This window comes from Oryzias melastigma, linkage group LG20 (genome assembly GCF_002922805.2).
Source record: "Oryzias melastigma strain HK-1 linkage group LG20, ASM292280v2, whole genome shotgun sequence".
Taxonomy (NCBI): domain Eukaryota; kingdom Metazoa; phylum Chordata; class Actinopteri; order Beloniformes; family Adrianichthyidae; genus Oryzias; species Oryzias melastigma.
The window spans coordinates 5,014,153-5,032,796 of NC_050531.1; the positions used below are offsets into that span (position 1 = coordinate 5,014,153).

At 37.5% G+C, this 18,644-nt stretch overlaps 1 protein-coding gene across 2 annotated transcripts; it reads right to left on the bottom strand.

The window, feature by feature from the left end:
- Window positions 1-7,616: 7,616 nt before the first annotated feature.
- On the bottom strand, window positions 7,617-12,355 carry ccr9b (chemokine (C-C motif) receptor 9b). 2 transcript variants are annotated; one of them, XM_024280196.2, is made up of 3 exons: window positions 10,963-12,355; window positions 10,329-10,385; window positions 7,617-8,775 (listed from the first exon to the last, which is right to left on the bottom strand). In XM_024280196.2, exons 2-3 carry the CDS (start codon window positions 10,377-10,379, stop codon window positions 7,735-7,737), a joined length of 1,092 nt encoding a protein of 363 aa, XP_024135964.1. In that variant the 5' UTR covers window positions 10,380-10,385; window positions 10,963-12,355; the 3' UTR covers window positions 7,617-7,734. The 2 variants fall into 2 exon arrangements, with proteins under 2 accessions (XP_024135964.1, XP_036073429.1); XM_036217536.1 differs by lacking the exon at window positions 10,963-12,355 and having other exon boundaries at window positions 10,329-10,936.
- Between the last annotated feature and the right edge of the window lie 6,289 nt (window positions 12,356-18,644).

Consider the following 18,644-nt stretch of genomic DNA (forward strand, 5'->3'; position numbering starts at 1 on the left):
TAAATTCTAATTTTTTTATATGTATAATTGCAGTTAAATTCTTTGAAGAATGCTGTCTCTCAACAGCAATTAAGCACAGTTATGCAGCCGCAGATACAAATATTTATTCTATCTATGAAAACGTTTTCCATCATTTTGCTCTGACTTTAAATATCTAAACTTAAATCTTTAAACTTAATAAACACTAAAACAAACGAACCAGAATAAAAACATTTTTTATTCAGATTATTTGCATGAGCCACATGAGGGATAAAAGACCCACATGCGGGCGGCTTCAGCGCCTCAGGTTGCAGACCTCTTTTTTAAGAGAAACTGGACAATTTTTCTCTAAAAGTTGTCGTCAGTCAGTGGAAATGTAGAAATCAGGCGACAACAGGGTGGCCACAGGTCTGTAGCAGCCGGAATCACCATCCGGCGGCAGCTCTGACTGGACGACGTGGATATAAATTGCCGCCAGCCGTCAGGTAGCCAAGGAGTTTATCAAAACCAGGCCTGACAGCCACCATCTACATTCACGACCACGCCATTGAGTGTCAAAAATTGGGGGGCGGCACGAAATCTTGAAGATTCTGCCTATGCCCCCCCATCCCACAGTGTCAATTGTATTTGTGGCCGTACCACACGTGTGAAAGTCAAGGCCCAGGGGCTGGATCTGGCCTTTTGGTTAATTATACTCGATTTTAGCTGGTAAAGGTGCCAAGAAAAACACTAGATCACCAGGCAAATTTGTCTTTTTCAATCAAAATGCAGGGATGAGTGAATATCCAAGCACTTTTGTTAAGGGAAAACAAACAAACCTCTACTTTAAGGCCGTGTTTTCTCCTCTTTTTTCATCCTTTAAGTTTAAAGAAGCACAAACAGTGGCACCCCTCTTCTATTCCCAACCCACCCAAAATAAAAGAAGAAGAAAAAGAAAATATATATATTTATATAATCATTGTGATTTGACGCCCCGTCCAGCAGATGGTGCCCTAGGCATCCGCCTAGGTCACCTATGCTCAGGGCGGGCCTTCATGTCATTTTACTTTTTGTTATTATTGGCCCAAGGTCATCTTTCACTTATTCCTAACTTATATAAATTTAACAAACTATTTTTTATGGACAGCAAAATATCCTGTTTTTATTCATGGTAATGTTATAAAGTCGCGTTATGAAGATTTTGTTTGATAAATGTTTATGCAGTTTGGCCTCTTTTGAATTTTGGCTTCCGGTGTGAGTAAGTTTGCACCCCTGCTATTGCTTTAAAGAATCTCGTATTACTTCTTATTCTTTGTCAATAATTATGCTAATATTAAGTCAAAAAGCACCCCCTGTAGCTCCGCCTCTTTTTAATTTCTTTTACCTTTTTTTTCATCCCAAACTTTCAGTGTGACCTCCTGTTTTTTTCTTTCAAAGTCCCCGAGGCCTTTTGTTGTCCGAAGGAACCGGGCCGGTCCAAACCAGACCACAGCCTGCTCAGTGTCAGCGGGTCACACAGGCTCTCCGGATCCCTCCCATTAGTCACTGACTGCGCCGTCCCTCTGTTTCCCTCCCTCCACATTTCTCTCTTGCATGAACACACACACAAACACACACCGACAATTCCCCCTGTGCAAAAAGATAAATGGGATGTTCCCCAACCACAGGTGCTGCTCCACTTGTCTTTTACATTCTTCACTACATAAACCAGACAGCCTCACTTCTTCTTTTTTTATGTTACTTTTGCTGATTTCCCCAGTGGTGATTACCACCACACCTCGGGACCGTGGAGTAATGCGAAACACCGAACATTAGTAAAACTATCAATCTTTGGCACGGGTTTATTTTTACAGGAACAAAACTCACAAACTTTCCCAAGCAGCCGTTCTCTGCCAGACTCCAGCCTGAAAGGCCACTAGATGGGGTCAGTGTCATTTCTCATTTGACTGAGACAAAGAGGGAAATCTGAGGAGAAAAACTCGACAAAAAGGGGATTTTCTAATAAGCAAACTGTGCCACCTTGTGGTAGAAATCATGCCAGAACACTGAAGTGCACCAATGGAAAACATACATTTTAACATAAGGGAAGCCTGTTTATGAATAAGTATTTTATTAACTATTTCTAGATACAGTTTCCTGAAGATTATAATAATTATTTCCCTCTTAATAGATGTATCGATCACTTCTGGGGTAAAATGGTATCATTTACGAATCAGTTATTGGTATAAAATTGTTACTCTAAAAACGAAAAAATATAAAAGTGATAATACATGATTAACAAAGAAAATTGATCAATTTAAAACATTAAGTAACAAACATATATATAATAAATTAAATTTTTACATTTAACAAACAAATATAGGTGCTACACTGAACTGAGATTTCACATCCTCTTCCTACTGCTTCATTTGCACTGTTGGGATTTTAAGTTTATGACTGATTTATGTCGGAGTTTTATGTACTGCAGAGCAGAAACCTGCTGAAAAACCGCTTTTAAACTGAGTCAGGCCAGATTGTTTTTAAATTGTTTCCTGTTTAATAAATCAGATCAAATCTAATCAAGTACGAGAAGGCAGGAAACCCACAAAGAGTCAGAATGTCAACAGGCATGAAAATTAAATTTATCTATTTTACTTGTGTTTGTTTATGTTATATAAAAAGATCTAGATTATTATTTTTTTTATTGTAAGTTTGATTCCATCATTTTATCTTCCTGCAAACAGTTAGTAAAAGTGTCTAAGATTTATTATTTTTTAACTCTGTCATAAAAAATGTCATGATTAAAGTGTCTCCCCGTCCCTCTGCAGCAATGGAAAGCTATTATTCCAGCCCAATCTTTATTCTGACTTTGCATTATTTTTTTCTAACAGGAACGGTTGATAAATTAGTGTATTCAATACATTTAATGTTTTTTTTTCCAAGTAGAAGATATGTATATAAAATAAATTTCTTCATAACATTTGGATTATTTACATTGATTCTGTCTAGAAGTGGACCAGAAAGGTAATTATTCAACATTGTACCCCAAGACTTTTATATATATATATATATATATATATATATATATATATATATATATATATATATATATATATATATATATATATTAATACAACAGCCGCAAAAGGCCCCATATTTTGTTCGGTTGGGGGCCCCAAACTGCTACCGCCACTGTGTGGTGACCCCCTGATGAGATTAGCTGAGAAGTCAAACTATTTTATGTTTGGAAGTTTGTTTGATAATCTATTAGTCAAAAATATGTAACATTTTGTATTACCCCAGATTTAATGTTAATAACATGTTTTTTTCCAGACAGACTTTTTCTTTATTTCATTTCTGGTCTTAGAATCAGAAATTCACTGTAATTATGGCGTATACTTGTATAATTTTATATATATATATATATATATATATTTCTTTTTTTGCATGAAGAACTGAAAAGCATTTCATTGCAAGTATATATATATGTATATAAGTATATATATATACATATATATATATATATATATATATATATATATATATATATATATATATATATACTTATAAATATATATATATATAAGTACATATATATAAGTATATATATATATATTTGGGCCGGATAACCCAAAAATCCGCAGCACTTGTACGGGTCAACCACTATACGGCGGCACTAAGACCTTACATGTGGTAACGTCTATATCGTGTTTTATATTCACACGTTTGTTGTTTTTATCGTCATTACATACTGAAGTTAAGCTGAAGTTTTAGTAAATCAAAGTGAAATCATTCGCAAAAATGTGATTCAAAGCACACATTTGTTGAGGTAAAGGTACGTATTAAAATGTTTTTATTTTATTTGGTGTTACGCAGTTTTAAAAGCTGAAATAAATATATTTATCTGGAAACTGTAGTTTAATGAAGATAATTTTAGATCCTTTTTGGTCGCATGTTGGCACTGTTGTCATCGACATGTCTGCTGACTTCCTGTCGTGTGAAGGAGACAAACAGAGAAATAGTCTGTGGTCTCACTTAAATTCTACATGTACGCAGCAGCTAAGTGGGGCCAACCTCAGCAGCCACAAGAACACCTCAATTTTTTTTTCCTTTTGAAAATAAAATGTTCTTTTCTGTCTTTTTATCTCCCACCTGTTTCCTCCTGATTGTATTTTCTTTTGATTGATTTAATGAAACTTAAACAAGCTTCACTTTGATGCTTTTGTCATTGTATGCTTGATTAAAACAAAAGTGAGAGTTCTCCTATAGACTGAAAAAAGTTAAAGGTTGAATCAACTAACAAAAGTTCTGTAATTGGTTTATTTCAAATGTGATTTTTAGAGTTGAGCTAACTATAAGCTAAAAAATGTTATTTGATACAAACTATTAATTTTAAATGTAACAATTTACATGTAGGAAATATATAAATAAAATTAATTTTAAAATTGCATTTCTGAATATTTATTTACACTGAAATAATTAAACATTGGATCAATTAACAAAAGTTCAGTTATTTTTCACATTTAAAATTATTCTTTTATATCAAACTACATTTTTGAGTTGTGTTAAAAAGTCAAACATTTCATTTGATGCAAACTAACACTTTTAAACGTCACAAAGTACAGAACTTTTGTTAGTTGATCCAACGTTTCACTTTTTACTGTGTAATGATGCACAGGCATAAAATAACTAAAATTAATAATAAAACACAATATTTCCAATAAAAATGAATGTTATAGATAACAAATATGAATTATTTGCTAATAAATACATTATTTTTTAACATCTTGTTGTTTTAAACTGTACTTTGATATTGACGGGAAGCCAGCAAAGAGATTTTACCAAATGTTTTTTTATGGAGAGTAAAATATTGAAAATTATTTAAGGTTTAAGCTCATTTATTTTTTGGAATAATATTCCTGCCTTTTTTGTTATTATTCATAATTATGTTAAAAAGTTATAGTTTGGAAGTTTAAAAAATTGGCATTATGCAAACTTTTTTGACTATTTTGGCAAATGTTTTAGGCTATTTTGGAGTTTAGATAATATTTCAGCTACATGCTAGCTGTTTTGGCTCATTTAGGCTTTTTATTAAAAAGTTTTTTAGGCCGTTTTGGAGTTAGGCTAATATTTACATGCTAGCTGTTTTGGCTAATTTTTGTTTGTTTTTTCAGGTTTTTATGGTATTTTGAAGTTTACCTAATTTTTTCAGCTACATGTTAGCTGTTTTGGCTAACCTAGGGTTTTTTTTTTAAGTTTTTTATGCTAATTTAGCATTTGGCTACTATTTTTGCTGGCTATCAGCTTCAGTATTTTCAGCTATTAACTTCAGCATTTTCAGCTACCGACTTCAGTGTTTTCAGCTATCAGTTTCAGTGTTTTCGGGCTTAAACTTCAGCATTTTCAGCTATCAACTTTAGCATTTTCAGCTATCAGTGTTTTTAGCTATTAACTTCAGTGTTTTCAGCTGTCAACTTTAGCATTTTCAGCAATCAGCTTCAATGTTTTCAGCTATTAACTTCAGTGTTTTCAGCTGTCAACTTAAGCATTTTCAGCTATCAGTGTTTTCAGCTTTTAGCTTCAGTGTTTTCAGCTGTCAACTTCAGCCTTTTCAGCAATCAGCTTCAGTATTTTTATCTATCAATTTCAGCATCTTCAGCTATCAGCACTAGCATCTTCAGCCATATTCAGCTTACAGCATTCACATTATCACAGGTAACGCTTCATATCCAGTTCATAATTATGTTAAAAAGTTACAGTTTTAAAAATGTAGTTTTAAAGTGTTCAATAAATGTTTATCCTGTTCAGCCCGTTACCTAAAGTGTGTTTTGGATATTGGCCCTTGTGCAGTTGACTTTGGCGTATACTTCTATATAGCTCTTAACTACCTTTCTTGAAGGCCCAAAGTACTTTACAGACCCATTTACACACATTCATACACTGGTGGCGGCTCTGCACTGACGCCAACCTTCCACCAGTGTGGGATTCCGTGTCTTGCCCAAGGACACTTCGACACATGGGTGAGCAAGGTGGGAATTGAATCCTCCATCTTCCAATCAGGAGTCAACCGCCCTAGAACGTGGGAAGTTTTGAATCGACCGTCTGTGAATTCTCTGAACTGCAGACGTTTGTAGGTCATCGCGCCGAGAACCATCCTCTACATCGTTTGAACTCCTTGAGTCATTTCCAAAATCAAATTTAAGAATTGAGTGAGTCAGCGACAACGGTGGCACAGGCTGGTGACAGAGTGGATGTCTAGTCAGACCGAAAAAAAGTCTGTGGACTCAACCGACCACAATCAAGCTGGTTTCCCACCACACCGAGTAAGTAGTGAAAGCAGACGGTTTCCTCAATGTAAACGGTTGACTTCACCTCCTGCAGTCGTGCATGCACGGCCTGCAGCACCTTCCTCCTGTTTCTTCTGCTGCAGAGGGAACATAAGAACACAGACTGCAGGTGTTTTCTCAGTTTGTTTAATGTTTACTTTGATATACAGCAGCACACAACATGAAAAATATAAAAAAAAAAACATAATTTACAGTAATTTACAGTTTTTACAGAATTGAATGTCAGAATAAAAGTGAAATGTAAACTGGTGAGAAAACCTTGCAGTGACAATAATCTGCTTTGAAGAGATGATGAAAAGGGCTCAGATGCAGGATGTTGCGAAGGTGAGATTGTAACTGGCGGCCCGTGGGCCATTTGCGGCCCCCAAGTCGATCTTTTGCGGCCCCCGAATGGAAGTTCAATGTCTACTAAGCAATCTCCAAGCTTCTCTGATGCTTAAAACTTTGAATTTGCTATCGTCGTTGGATCTCAGAAAAGTCCGCAGCAACAGTTGCTAGCGTCATTAGCTCCTGTCGTTTATCAGGACACACAGAAGATATTACTTAGTAGTACATAGACATGAACAAATGTTCAGTAGACATAGACCAGGGGTCTCCAGATCCACGTGTGGCTCTTTCTTCTCTCCATGGTGGCTCCTTGGCCAAACATAAAAGAAGTCAGACAGACTGCTGACTCAGACATGTTGACCGTCGGAGTCAGCAGCTCCCTCTAACCAAAACTACCAAAAGAAAACAAATAAACAAAGCCTGCAAACTAAGACTACCAAGGTCCAACCCCAAACTAAAATAACAAAACCCAGCAGTGTAAGACTACTAAGTACAAAGAGGGGGAAAAGAATAAAAATGAATAAATAAATGAAAATAAAATAGCATTTTTTAAAGGTAAGGATTACTTAATAAGCATTCATTTAATTTCGAATAGGTAAATGTATAAATTGATGGCTGAGATCCACATAGATGATAAACTATGTAGGTTTTTACATCCCTGTTTGCTCAACTCTACCACCAGAATACACAGATTTTATATGCAAAGCAAAACTTTGGTAAAAAGTTTGATCTTTTATGAGTTAAAAGCACATATTATCTTGTGCTGCACAACATTGGTGCACTGAGATGATCCTGTTTGGCACAGAGCATCTTTTATTTTGAAAATAAGTCAGCTGATCTTCTATTAAACTTAAAAAAAGAGGAATGTCAGTTTCTTTTTGCTTTTGTTTGTGCCAAAAAATAGATTTAATTCATATTATTAGAAAAACAAGAATGCAAAAAAAAAAAATTTTTCTAGGTTTTGACCAGTAGAAAACAAGCTGAAACGGGTCTTTTACTGTTAAAGGTTGCCGACCCGACATAGACAATGGACCAAAGATATAGACAGATTTTTGGCACAAATGGAACCCTGTAGACTCCGCCTTCAGTGGCCCCAAGGTAAATTGAGTTCGAGACCCCTGCTCTAAATGGAAAGAGCCGGAGTGGTATCCGTGTCTGACATGGCAGACGGCCGTGACTGAACCGGCGGCTTACTGATCCCACTTTTGCCCAAACCGCCGGCACACCCTTTAATGATCTTGAACAGGTCTTGCCGGAACCGAACTCCGATGAAGACGTAGAGAAACGGGTTGAGGCAGGCGTGGGTGAACGCCAGGCTCTTCGCCACCTGCCCGGCAATGTCGAAACGGGTGACGGTGTCGCAGTCCGTGATGGTGGTGTTGGCGGCCTGCACGGCCTCCATGATCAGCAGGGCGTTGTGGGGCAGCTGGGAGAGGATGAACACAAACACCACGGCGAAGATGACGCGCAGGGCCTTGTGTTTTTCAAAGTTCTTGGCCTGCAGGAGGTTGCGGATGATGACGGAGTAGCAGGAGAACATGATCAGAAGGGGGAAGCAGAAACCCATGCAGATCTGCAGGGACAGCACCAGGATCTTGGTGCGGTTGAAGGTGTCCTCCCAATAGACCAGCACACAATTGGACAGGTTTCCATCCGTCTTCACCTGAGCAAAGATGAACTCGGGGAGGGCCATCAGAGTGGAGAACAGCCAGACGCCGAGGCATGCCAGCTTGCTATAAAACAGCCTCTTCTTCTTCAGGTTCTGAGCTTTGGTGACCTGTACGATGGCGATGTATCGGTCTATGCTAATGCAGGTGAGGAGGAGCATGCTGCTGAAGAAGTTGATCTTATAGACAGCAGATACTATTTTACACAGAGGGAGGCCGAAGTGCCAGCCCTTTGTGGCATCGACCGCCCAAAACGGCAGCGTGCAGAGGAAGAGGAGGTCGGCCACGGCCAGGTTCAGCAGGTACACGTCGGTCATCGTCTTCAGGCGATTGCGCACGGTTTTGTAAATCCAGACCACCATCATGTTACCCACTGCACCCAGGATGAAGATGATCCAGAACAAAGGGGGCTCGTAGTGGCCCCGAAACTCCCTGACCCAGCTCTTCCGGCACATGCCCGTTTCTTCGCTGTAATCGTAGTCACCAATGGTGGTTTCCTGCAACCAATGAACACAGTGATTATTAGCAGTGCTGCCACAAAGAATTGTTTTATTAGTCGACTAATCACTGGTTATTCTTTCCGAAAAGTCGACTAATCGGGTCATGCGGAAAGTGGATGTAAAGCACACATCTTAGCCGTCATTAGCTTTAAACTTACTAAAATTAAAGACAATTAAGATAGTAGTTATTAAACTTTTATTGAATCATGCAGTCTCTGTCTGTCATTAGTTTCTGGGATTAAAAGAAGATTAAATCAAATGACAGAGAAAGGAATATACTTTCCATCAAACTCGTTTTGACAGGTGACCTTTGACCCTGCACCATCCATCAAACTCGTTTTGACAGGTGACCTTTGACCCTACACCATCCATCAAACTCGTTTTGACAGGTGTCCTTTGACCCTACACCATCCATCAAACTCGTTTTGACAGGTGACCTTTGACCCTACAAAATCCATCAAACTCATTTTGACAGGTGACCTTTGACCCTACACCATCCATCAAACTCGTTTTGACAGGTGACCTTTGACCCTACACCATCCATCAAACGCGTTTTGACAGGTGACCTTTGACCCTGCACCATCCATCAAACTCATTTTAAAAGGTGACCTTTGACTCTACACCATCCATCAAACAAATTTTGACAGATGCCCCGCCCCTCAAAATGACGTCATAATTTCATATAAATTTTAACTATAAAGAGTATGTAGGGTCAAAGGTCACCTGTCAAAATGAGTTTGATGGAAAGTATATTCCTGATCTCTCTCTAATTAGTTCGGCATCTGAAACAAGGAACTATTTTTCCCTAAAGATTAAGTTTTTGTCTGACTCAAATAATGACTTAATAATCAACTTTACTACACTCTGACTCCATATAATATAAAGCAACAACTAGTTGACTATTAAACTAGTTGTCGACTATTTTAAAAGTCGATGAGTCATCGATTAGTCATCTTATCATGGGAGGCCTAACTATTAGTAAACTGTATTATGTGCAATCGTTTGTTTCACGCAGTTCTCATTTCCTGTCACACGTTGTTGTTTTTAACCCCTGATTTTGCTGCAAGACATCAAACGATTAAGGGGGGGGGGGGGGTGACTCTCTTCTTGTGGGAATACAGTGAATTTACATCAAACGCTGTCTGTGACGCGCGAGCTAACCAGAACGAGCAGCCAGGTGCAGGTGTTATCTGTGTGCAGGAGAGACCACAGAGCTGCTGCACTGTTTCCTGCAGCTTTCCAAGCCTGGGAGGTGGTGGTGGTGTGTGTGGGGGGGCAAACAATCCAATCCTGAGGGGCTCTTGGAGGGCGGGGGGCAACTCTGCACCCCCAGAAACATGAGGTTTAGATGTAGGGCAGAGATAAAGTCGCTATAGTGCTCAACAAAACAATGGAAAGGTTTACGCTAACTGTGGCGATTTAAAACCCGAGTGATGTCTGCTGCAGATATATTTGCTTACACTTTGAAGTGTCAGACAAAAAAAAAGGTGATTTTAAAGTTTAAAGTGCCACAAAAATACAGAAAAAAACGTATTAAAACCAATACTTACACTTTCAAATAAAGATTCCAGTGTTGACATCATGGTTGTTGACGTATCCATCTTTGTCTAAAAATAATGATAAAATATGAGTAAAGTAAAAAGCAAATACAGGAGAAAATAAAAACTATTTATTAATTTGTATTTGTTCTTTTTTGGTTAGAATCTAAAATAACTACAATCTACTTAAGCAGATCAGTAGTAGGATGAAGCCTAATAAATCCCTACGCAATTATTATTATTTCATAGATGACTAAATAAGTGGGTATAATAAAAAAAAAAAAACACAAAATGAAAATCCTTAACAATAACAATAATACAATCATGAACTATATTCACATCATACTGCATACTTTTGTCAAAAAGAAACAATATTTAAACACTTTTTTCAGGTAATTATCCAAGGAATTCCACTTTTTAACCCCAAAGGAAATAGTCATAGTGTATTTTTTACTTTAGATACTTTAAAGTCATAATTTCTTCATCTATTTCTTTCATTTACAACAAAAAGATTTTGTATGCACATCTGTACAATCATTGATAATCCAAAATGATTAAAGGTTTGATTCATAAGAATGACCCCTTCCAAACAATATGAAAACTCCGTTAAAATCAAGTAGAAATACAAAATATGCAAAATATTCACCTGTGAATGAGCTTTTTCTGAGGAGCGACCTTGCAGTCATGAAGCGGTTTCCTTTGTCTCATTCGGAGCACCTTCACCAACTTATACAGTTCCCCTTCAACCACAAAGTCACGTGTGGCCATCAAGCACGTCTTCTGTGTGTCAGAGGCAAAATAGTCTCCAACAAAGTTTTTTTTTGTATCTGAACAGTTAGTATTGAGCTCTAAACTGGAACCAAACCTTTTTGATTGTTTCAAAGTACTGATTAGCTACCAAACCACAACCATCTGCATGGAACTGAAGGGACTTTCAATGAGTATTTTACCGGCTCCAACGAGCTGAAAGCCCCAGATGATTGACAAATGAAGCTGAAAACCATAGCTGTGATTAAAGCCTAAAATAGAGCCAGAAAACAGAAGTTGTGAGGTCTTTTTTTATAGCAGAACAATAAAGTTATTCAACAGATGTTTCCTGAGTCTTTGTGAGAAAAATGTTATATTGTTTTTGCGTGATGCTGCTGAAGTAAACAGGTGGTCATGAGGCAGATCTTGAGGGTAAAATTGCAAAAAAAGTAAAAATAAAAAACAGGAAGTAGAGGCAGTATTTTGTAAATTTTAGGAAAAAAGGGAAATTCACAGGAAGAAAAAGTCATGTTATTGACCACACTCAAAGAAAGTCATGCCAACCGAGACGCATTGAAAACATGCAAGCTCATCTTGTGATGAATGTTTTCAACGAATAACCTCTAAAGTATTGATCTGAGTGTTCTGGCCTCGTCTCCGCATGAGCAGATGCTCCCGCCTGGCGGTTTTGGCCCCTCTTGAGGACCTCTCCGAAGTTGAGTGGGTTTGTTTTCTCACAGTTTCGTTTCCCGCCGCCCCCCTCCATCTCACTTTCTCGATCTTTTGGTTCGAGAGGCGAATCATCACCTTCTGAAAATCGAATCACTGAGAGCGTTTTTTTTTCTTTTCGGTTTTGATCAGACTGGGGTTTGAGAAAAACCACCTGATTACCTTCATTATGGGAACAAACGAGAGTTTTTACTGGCTGTTGACAAACTGTTGGATGGTGCTGTTCGAGCCTGTGAGAAAGTAAAGCAACAAGAACAACCGAGAGTGATGAGAAAAGTAAAAAATAGAGAGTGTTTTGTTCAGATGCATCTACTAGATTTCTAAATCATGGCTAGGTCAAACCTCACAGCTGTAGATATGCAATAGGTATCTGATTGATGTCAGTTCATAGAGTCTACTGCATATCATGGTCTAGATCTCTATCAGATGACTTATGCACAGCTAATTGCGTCACGCTCCCATCATGCCTTGCTGGTTGTAAACAAGCCACTTGGGTAGTTATCTGATGATAGATGTCTTTTAGTCATCTAAAAACTTTTGACACCGTTGATAACATTTTTATTGAACGTCTTCACAATGACCACGGACTCTCTGGGTAAGTTTTAAATTAGTTCATTTCATACCTTAGCGGAAGAACTTTCAATGTTCCCTAGGCTCTGCAGTAGAAAAAAATAACTTGTGGCGTTCCGCAGGGTTCTATACTTGGCCCTATTTTATTCATTTTATATTTGCTTCCTCTTGGGAAACTTCTTAATCAATTCAGCCACATTTCTTATCATTTGTTTGCAGATGATATTCAGATTTACTGCTCTGTCCCGGAAAATGATTATTATAAACTGTAAAACCTGTTGAATTGTTTGATCTTTGTGATTCTTTCTGCGAAAAGTGCTCTAGAAATAAAGATATTCTATTCTATTGTCTATATGTCCATGTCTAATAGATTATTTATTTATTGATATGTCTATCAGACCAGAATCAGAACATCTACAGGCTTTTTCCAATGACGTGTATAGATATCAAGATGTCTATCGGATAACAAATACACATGTATTGAACATGTCGACTGGAGATCTCAGACAACTCACTTTGTTTTCTCTATTAGATGTCTACAAAGTGTTTTGAAAGATATCCGCATATATAGGTGTCTTAAACATCTACTTGTAGACGTCTAATCTTGGAAGATTTTTAGATAACTATTAGATGAATAGACATGTATAGTAGATGTCTACAGGACATCTCAGACAACTCTAGGATAAATGTTCCTCCTCTGTCAACTTCAGATGAAATAGACAATTGATGTTTGTTTGTTTGATGTTTTCATGTATACTAGAATATTTTGAACCCCGGAAGGGATATAGTGGGTTGAGAAAACAGTAGGGATGGATGCACAGACATGACACTGCCATCCTTAGACAAAAATACCACCACACTTTGAGATGATGGCAGTCATAGTTCCAGCTTCTCAGACTCTATCTCCATTTGGGTAGACATCTTTGGACTTAAGACCATTTGGTTTCTGGACACCTCTGAACAAGAATAACCAGGTGTGTTCATCTAAAATCTCCTTAATGTGTCCTCTCATTCCATTAGAGAAAGATTAAATCAAAATCTTGTTTTAAAAAATCTTGACTTCTGTGGTCAGTTTCAGTTACTGGGCCTACCTGTAGAAGTGGAGTCCAGAAACCACTATTAAAGTTCAAGTCCCATTAGTAATCATGGACCTAAGGGTATGAAACGTGTTCTCTGAAGTGTTGACATCTAGACACATCAACGTTTAGAAACCATTAGGTGGTTCCACCCTCCAACCCCCTCAATGCTAGGTGTGAAGGAGGAAGGCATTGGTCCATTTTTAGTATTTAGCATGACTCTGCAGTGGATTTGACCTCACAACCTTCCAGTTTCAGGGTGGACGCTTCACCACAAGGCCACAGAGCCAAGAGCCTGACACATGACAAACGGCCATAAGATGTCTATCATGGGACAACCTATCACCATGACCTATGACCTATGACCTATCGGCTTTCCTTGTTGGCAAACCTGAGAAAATCAGATCATTCAGAACATTTTCTGTCATGATCAAGTTTTTTGTTGCTGATTATGTTTCCATCGGGTTTTTATAATAACTTACTTAATTTTTGCTCCAACCTTTTAAGCTAATTTAACATTTATTAACTTAAAATTTTAGCAAAGATTTTGAGTATATGTGTCTTTGTCTTCTATTATTTTCTTTAATTTTCCAATCAACTCATAACTAATCATCTTGAATAAGTTTTATATTCATGTTGTTTGCCTTCTTCAGTTTTTTTCATTTTCTTGAAATAAACAAATTCCAATTTACCAATTCAGTGTGAAAGTAGTCAAACTTCAGGTGTACGTGTTACCAGATGCTTTTTTGAAGGAACATTTCTGTTGCATCTGTTAAACCTACAGTGTATTATAAAAGGTAAAGACTGAAACAAAATTTTAACTTTGGTTTAAAATGTTTCAAAAAAGGTTTTTGAGAACATAAGATATTTTGTCACGTTTGGTTTTGTAAACATCTTGTCAAGTGTTCCAAACGATCAGAAGTGACCTCAGGGTCGAGACCCCGGACAAACTTAGGCTGTGGTATGTGTTTTACGGGCCACATTTGGCGCTGACATATGTTACAGCAGGTGTGGTGACGGTCAGGAATGACCAGAGGAAAAAGAAGCGGCAGCAGCAGCTTTGGCTGTCTCAGTCTGTGTCAACAATCCGAGTCAACGTGGGATATTTGTTAAAAAACCCGCAGATGTGGGTCAAACCTCATCAACCACTTTGGCTGGATAACATAACGAAGAAACCTGTGGAGCGGACATCCTCCGACGTGCTCTCACTACTTAAGAGTGTTCAACTCTTTGACCTCAAAATGACCTTTTGCAAGAGGATGATGAGGTTTCTAACTGTTACCACATTGTAAATTTTACTGTGAAAAATAATATGTTACTTAAGACAATATTAAGCTATAAAAATGTTGCTTTTTTGGTTATATTCCAATTTTTATACTGTAAATAGCAATGTATTTATCCTTAAAAAAATACACTGTGAAGTTAGCAGAGATGCATTAATTTTTACAGCTGAGGTTGCCAGAATTTTACCGTAAAAAATAAGGTGTTACTTTAAACCAGGGGTCCCTCTTTTTCTTTTTCTTGTGAGGGTAACTTTTTTTCTTCACTGATGTGGGGCCGGAGTCAGTTTGTGGGCTAACAGAAAAAATGTTTTCTGTTAGCAGTTGTGTCTGCATGTCATGCTAACGGTGTTTTTTAGTTAGCCGTTCTGTCTACGATTGTTGCTAACACTGTTTTCAGTTAGCCGTTCTGTCTGCGATTGTTGCTAACAGTGTTTTCTGTTAGCAGTTGTGTCTGCAATCGATGCTAACAGTGTTTTCTGTTAGCAGTTCTGTCTGCGATCGATGCTAACAGTGTTCTCTGTCAGCCGTTCTGTCTGCGATCGATGCTAACGGTGTTTTCTGTTAGCAGTTCTGTCTGCGATCGATGCTAACGGTGTTTTCTGTTAGCAGTTCTGCTTGGAATTGTTGCTAACTGTGTTTTCTGTTAGCCGTTCTGTCTGCGATTGATGCTAATGGTGTTTTCTGTTAGCAGTCCGGTCTGCGATTAATGCTAACAGTGTTTTCTGTTAGCAGTTCTGCTTGCAATTGTTGCTAACTGTGTTCTCTGTTAGCACTTCTGTCTGCAATTGTTGCTAACAGAAAACACTGTTAGTAAAACACTATTTTGCTAGCAATGTTAGCAAACAATCTCAAAGCCAGATTGGGGGAGAAAAAAATTTCTTTCTCTGACATTGTTCTGGGGCCGAGCCAAATGTGGAGGTGGTCCGGATCCGGCCCGCGGGCCGTAGTTTGGGGACTCCTACTTCAAACAGTATAACGGTAAAAAATTGTTTTTTTTTTGTTGTTTTTAGGTAATATTCCAAATTTTTACAGTAATTAGCAATGTATTGCCCTTAAAAAAAATACAGCGCAACAGTGTACAATTAGCAACGACAAACATTAATTTTTACGGAAGCTGACATTATCAGAATTTTACTGTAAAATGTACATTGGTACTTTTTATCATATGGTATTACAAGATATAGATTTTGAACGGCGTGCACGTGGCGAGCTTCCAAAGTAGCGTAGTCTTAATACACGCACATATTTCAATGTATTGCTATGAAAATGTAATATGTTGATCCTAGACTGAAGGTGTAAAAAGTATTATAACATAGAATATGAACATATAAGGGATGTGGGCATGGTTACGAATAACCTCCGTTGCTAAGGAAATCCAGAAATGGACTTTTGTCGATTCTTGTGAAATTAACACCAATCTGTTCGGTGACCGCGGGCGAACCAAACATAAAATGGTTGCTATGGAGATAACACTAACAGAAAAGACGCCATTTTGGAAAAAAATATATATTTAATAATTTTCTCACATACATCTCAGACCAGCTGTACAGAAAGAGAATGGGGGGATTTGGGGGGGCATAATGGCTGCTTAGAAAGTGAGCTTTTGTCAAAGGTGGACCTCGAGGCCGGCGAGGGCGTGGAGGGGAGGGCAGCGAGGGCGGCAATGGTGCATATGGGGTTGGCAGCAGGGGTGGGTAGCAACTGCAGGCCATCCAACGCCACTCGCGGCTTTAATTTTTTTTTTTTTGTTTTTTTTTAAATGAAACTATGAAACTTGCTTAAAAAAAACATTGGTTTTGTGATCAGATTGGAGCTCTTAAACCATTTTAACATAAATAAATATATGTTAAAACCCACATTTTGTTCTGATTTTGTCACATTTGCCTCAGTTCCACATCCATGCTGACATATTAGAGGTGAAAACATGGTTTTGAGTTCGTAAAGAATGATTTAGATCACATTTAGTACGTTTTTCTCATTTATCTGTGAGGATGTTTCAGTCACCAGGAACCCCATAGCTACTTTTTAGGACTGTTAATAAGCCAAAACCTCTGTTGGATTTGTGAGAATTCTAAAAACTTTCGTACTCACTAATGACATTTGAGGAGATAACCTAAATAACCCAACTCTTCTTTGTGTCATGTAGCAACAAAAAGAGAAACAGATATGTGCAGCTGCAGAAACTGACGACTAAAAACTGAATTGAGTTTTGAGTCATTTTTAGGTTTTTGTTATTTCTTAGAATAAAAAAATAAAGATGCAGAAAAGATAAACATGAACTCAGCAATAATGCTAAGAAAGAGCCAAAGGGATTTCCTAAAAATGACTCTTGAGCAATCATCTTTCTGGAATTGAAAGAGTTGATTGATGTCAGGGACGTCATTGAGATAGAAAAATGATCTGTAAGGAGTTTTAGAGGATGTAAATTGTTGCAATATAGAAAAAAAATGTGGCTTTTAATCAGAAAAGCATCAAGCAGTACCCCTTTCTTTCTATTGTGTTTTCAGAAAAATCCCCCAGGATATCACATCATTTCTGAAACCCATAAAATTCTCACAAGCAAACACGTGCATGTGCAACTACACCGAGAGCTTTTGTCTTGCAAGTGAAACCAAGAAAACCCCTTTGATGCCTCCTCGGTGAGCTGAGCGCTGCCGGTTCTGCTGGCTTGTATTAACTGCTGTCCCGAGTTTGTGGGAAAGTACTGCTGCAGCTCTCAGCAGCGTCACAGATGGAGCCTGGCACACCGAGCCGGTAGTCACCACTTCCTGTTCCTCGCTGTGATTTATTTGCATTGAGACTCACACCTTGCATCTAATCAGAAGAGGTGTGAGTCTCTGATCTGCACACCTGAGATTTTTACACCTTAAAGCTGCAGGTATAGAAAACCACTTTTAACCATTTAACTCCCTAACAGAATTCATATTTCTGTTGCTATAATTGTCTTCTAAATGTGCTCTATTGTTTGCTTGAGGTGGCAGTAAAAGGGTTCAACTAACTGTAGGAAACAATTGAGATGACAGTAAATCATGTGTGCAACTCCTCCACAATATGCAAAACAGAGAACGTGTAAATCAGAACGTTGTGGCTTCACAAGTTTCACTAAAAACAATAGACCACCATGTGTTAAACTTAGCCACCGCCGTTCCTTTCGGTATGAAACAAAATCAAAGGGTGTACACTCAATTTGAGGCACAAACAAGCTTTCGGTTAAAAAAAATAACTTTTTATCAATTTTCTTAAAAAAAGCTTAAAATAAATATTTTATTGTTTAAAATATGCTTAAATCACTGTTAAATAAACAGGTTAAGGGTCATATTTTCTCTGAAAATGATCAATTGCCTGCAGCTTTACAGCTTAAGTCTGTGAACATTTATGATTTGTAGTAAATATTAGGCAAATTCTGATTGGCTTTATCCTCTAACATCATCAAAAAGCTAATCTTTTAAATAATTTAACACACAAATTCGACTGTAATCTCCTGAAACACTTTGAAAATGATGCAATAAGTTCAGCTGGTCACGAGGTTTTTATGGTCTGGTAGTATGGCGCCCTCTTGTGGGATCAAATAGATCAAATACAATCACTTTCCTCTTGAATTACATCCAAATAAAATTGTTTTTAACATGTTCTTGTCTAAAAATGGAGGACATATATACATAAATTTAAGCTTAAAATTGCATTTCTGAGTATTTCTTTATTCGCTGTGAATCCGGAGCAGATGATAAAATATTGTTTGAAAAAGACTGTATCAAAAATACGCTGCGGCGGTGACAAATTCTTGGTACATTGGAATGATGTGAAAGAAATTGATTTATTCTCATCAATGTTTATTTTTTTTTTTAAATGACCTTTTTATGTCTTAGAAACAGTTGTTCTGTTTTATCACCTGGTTTTAGATAGATAGATAGATAGATAGATAG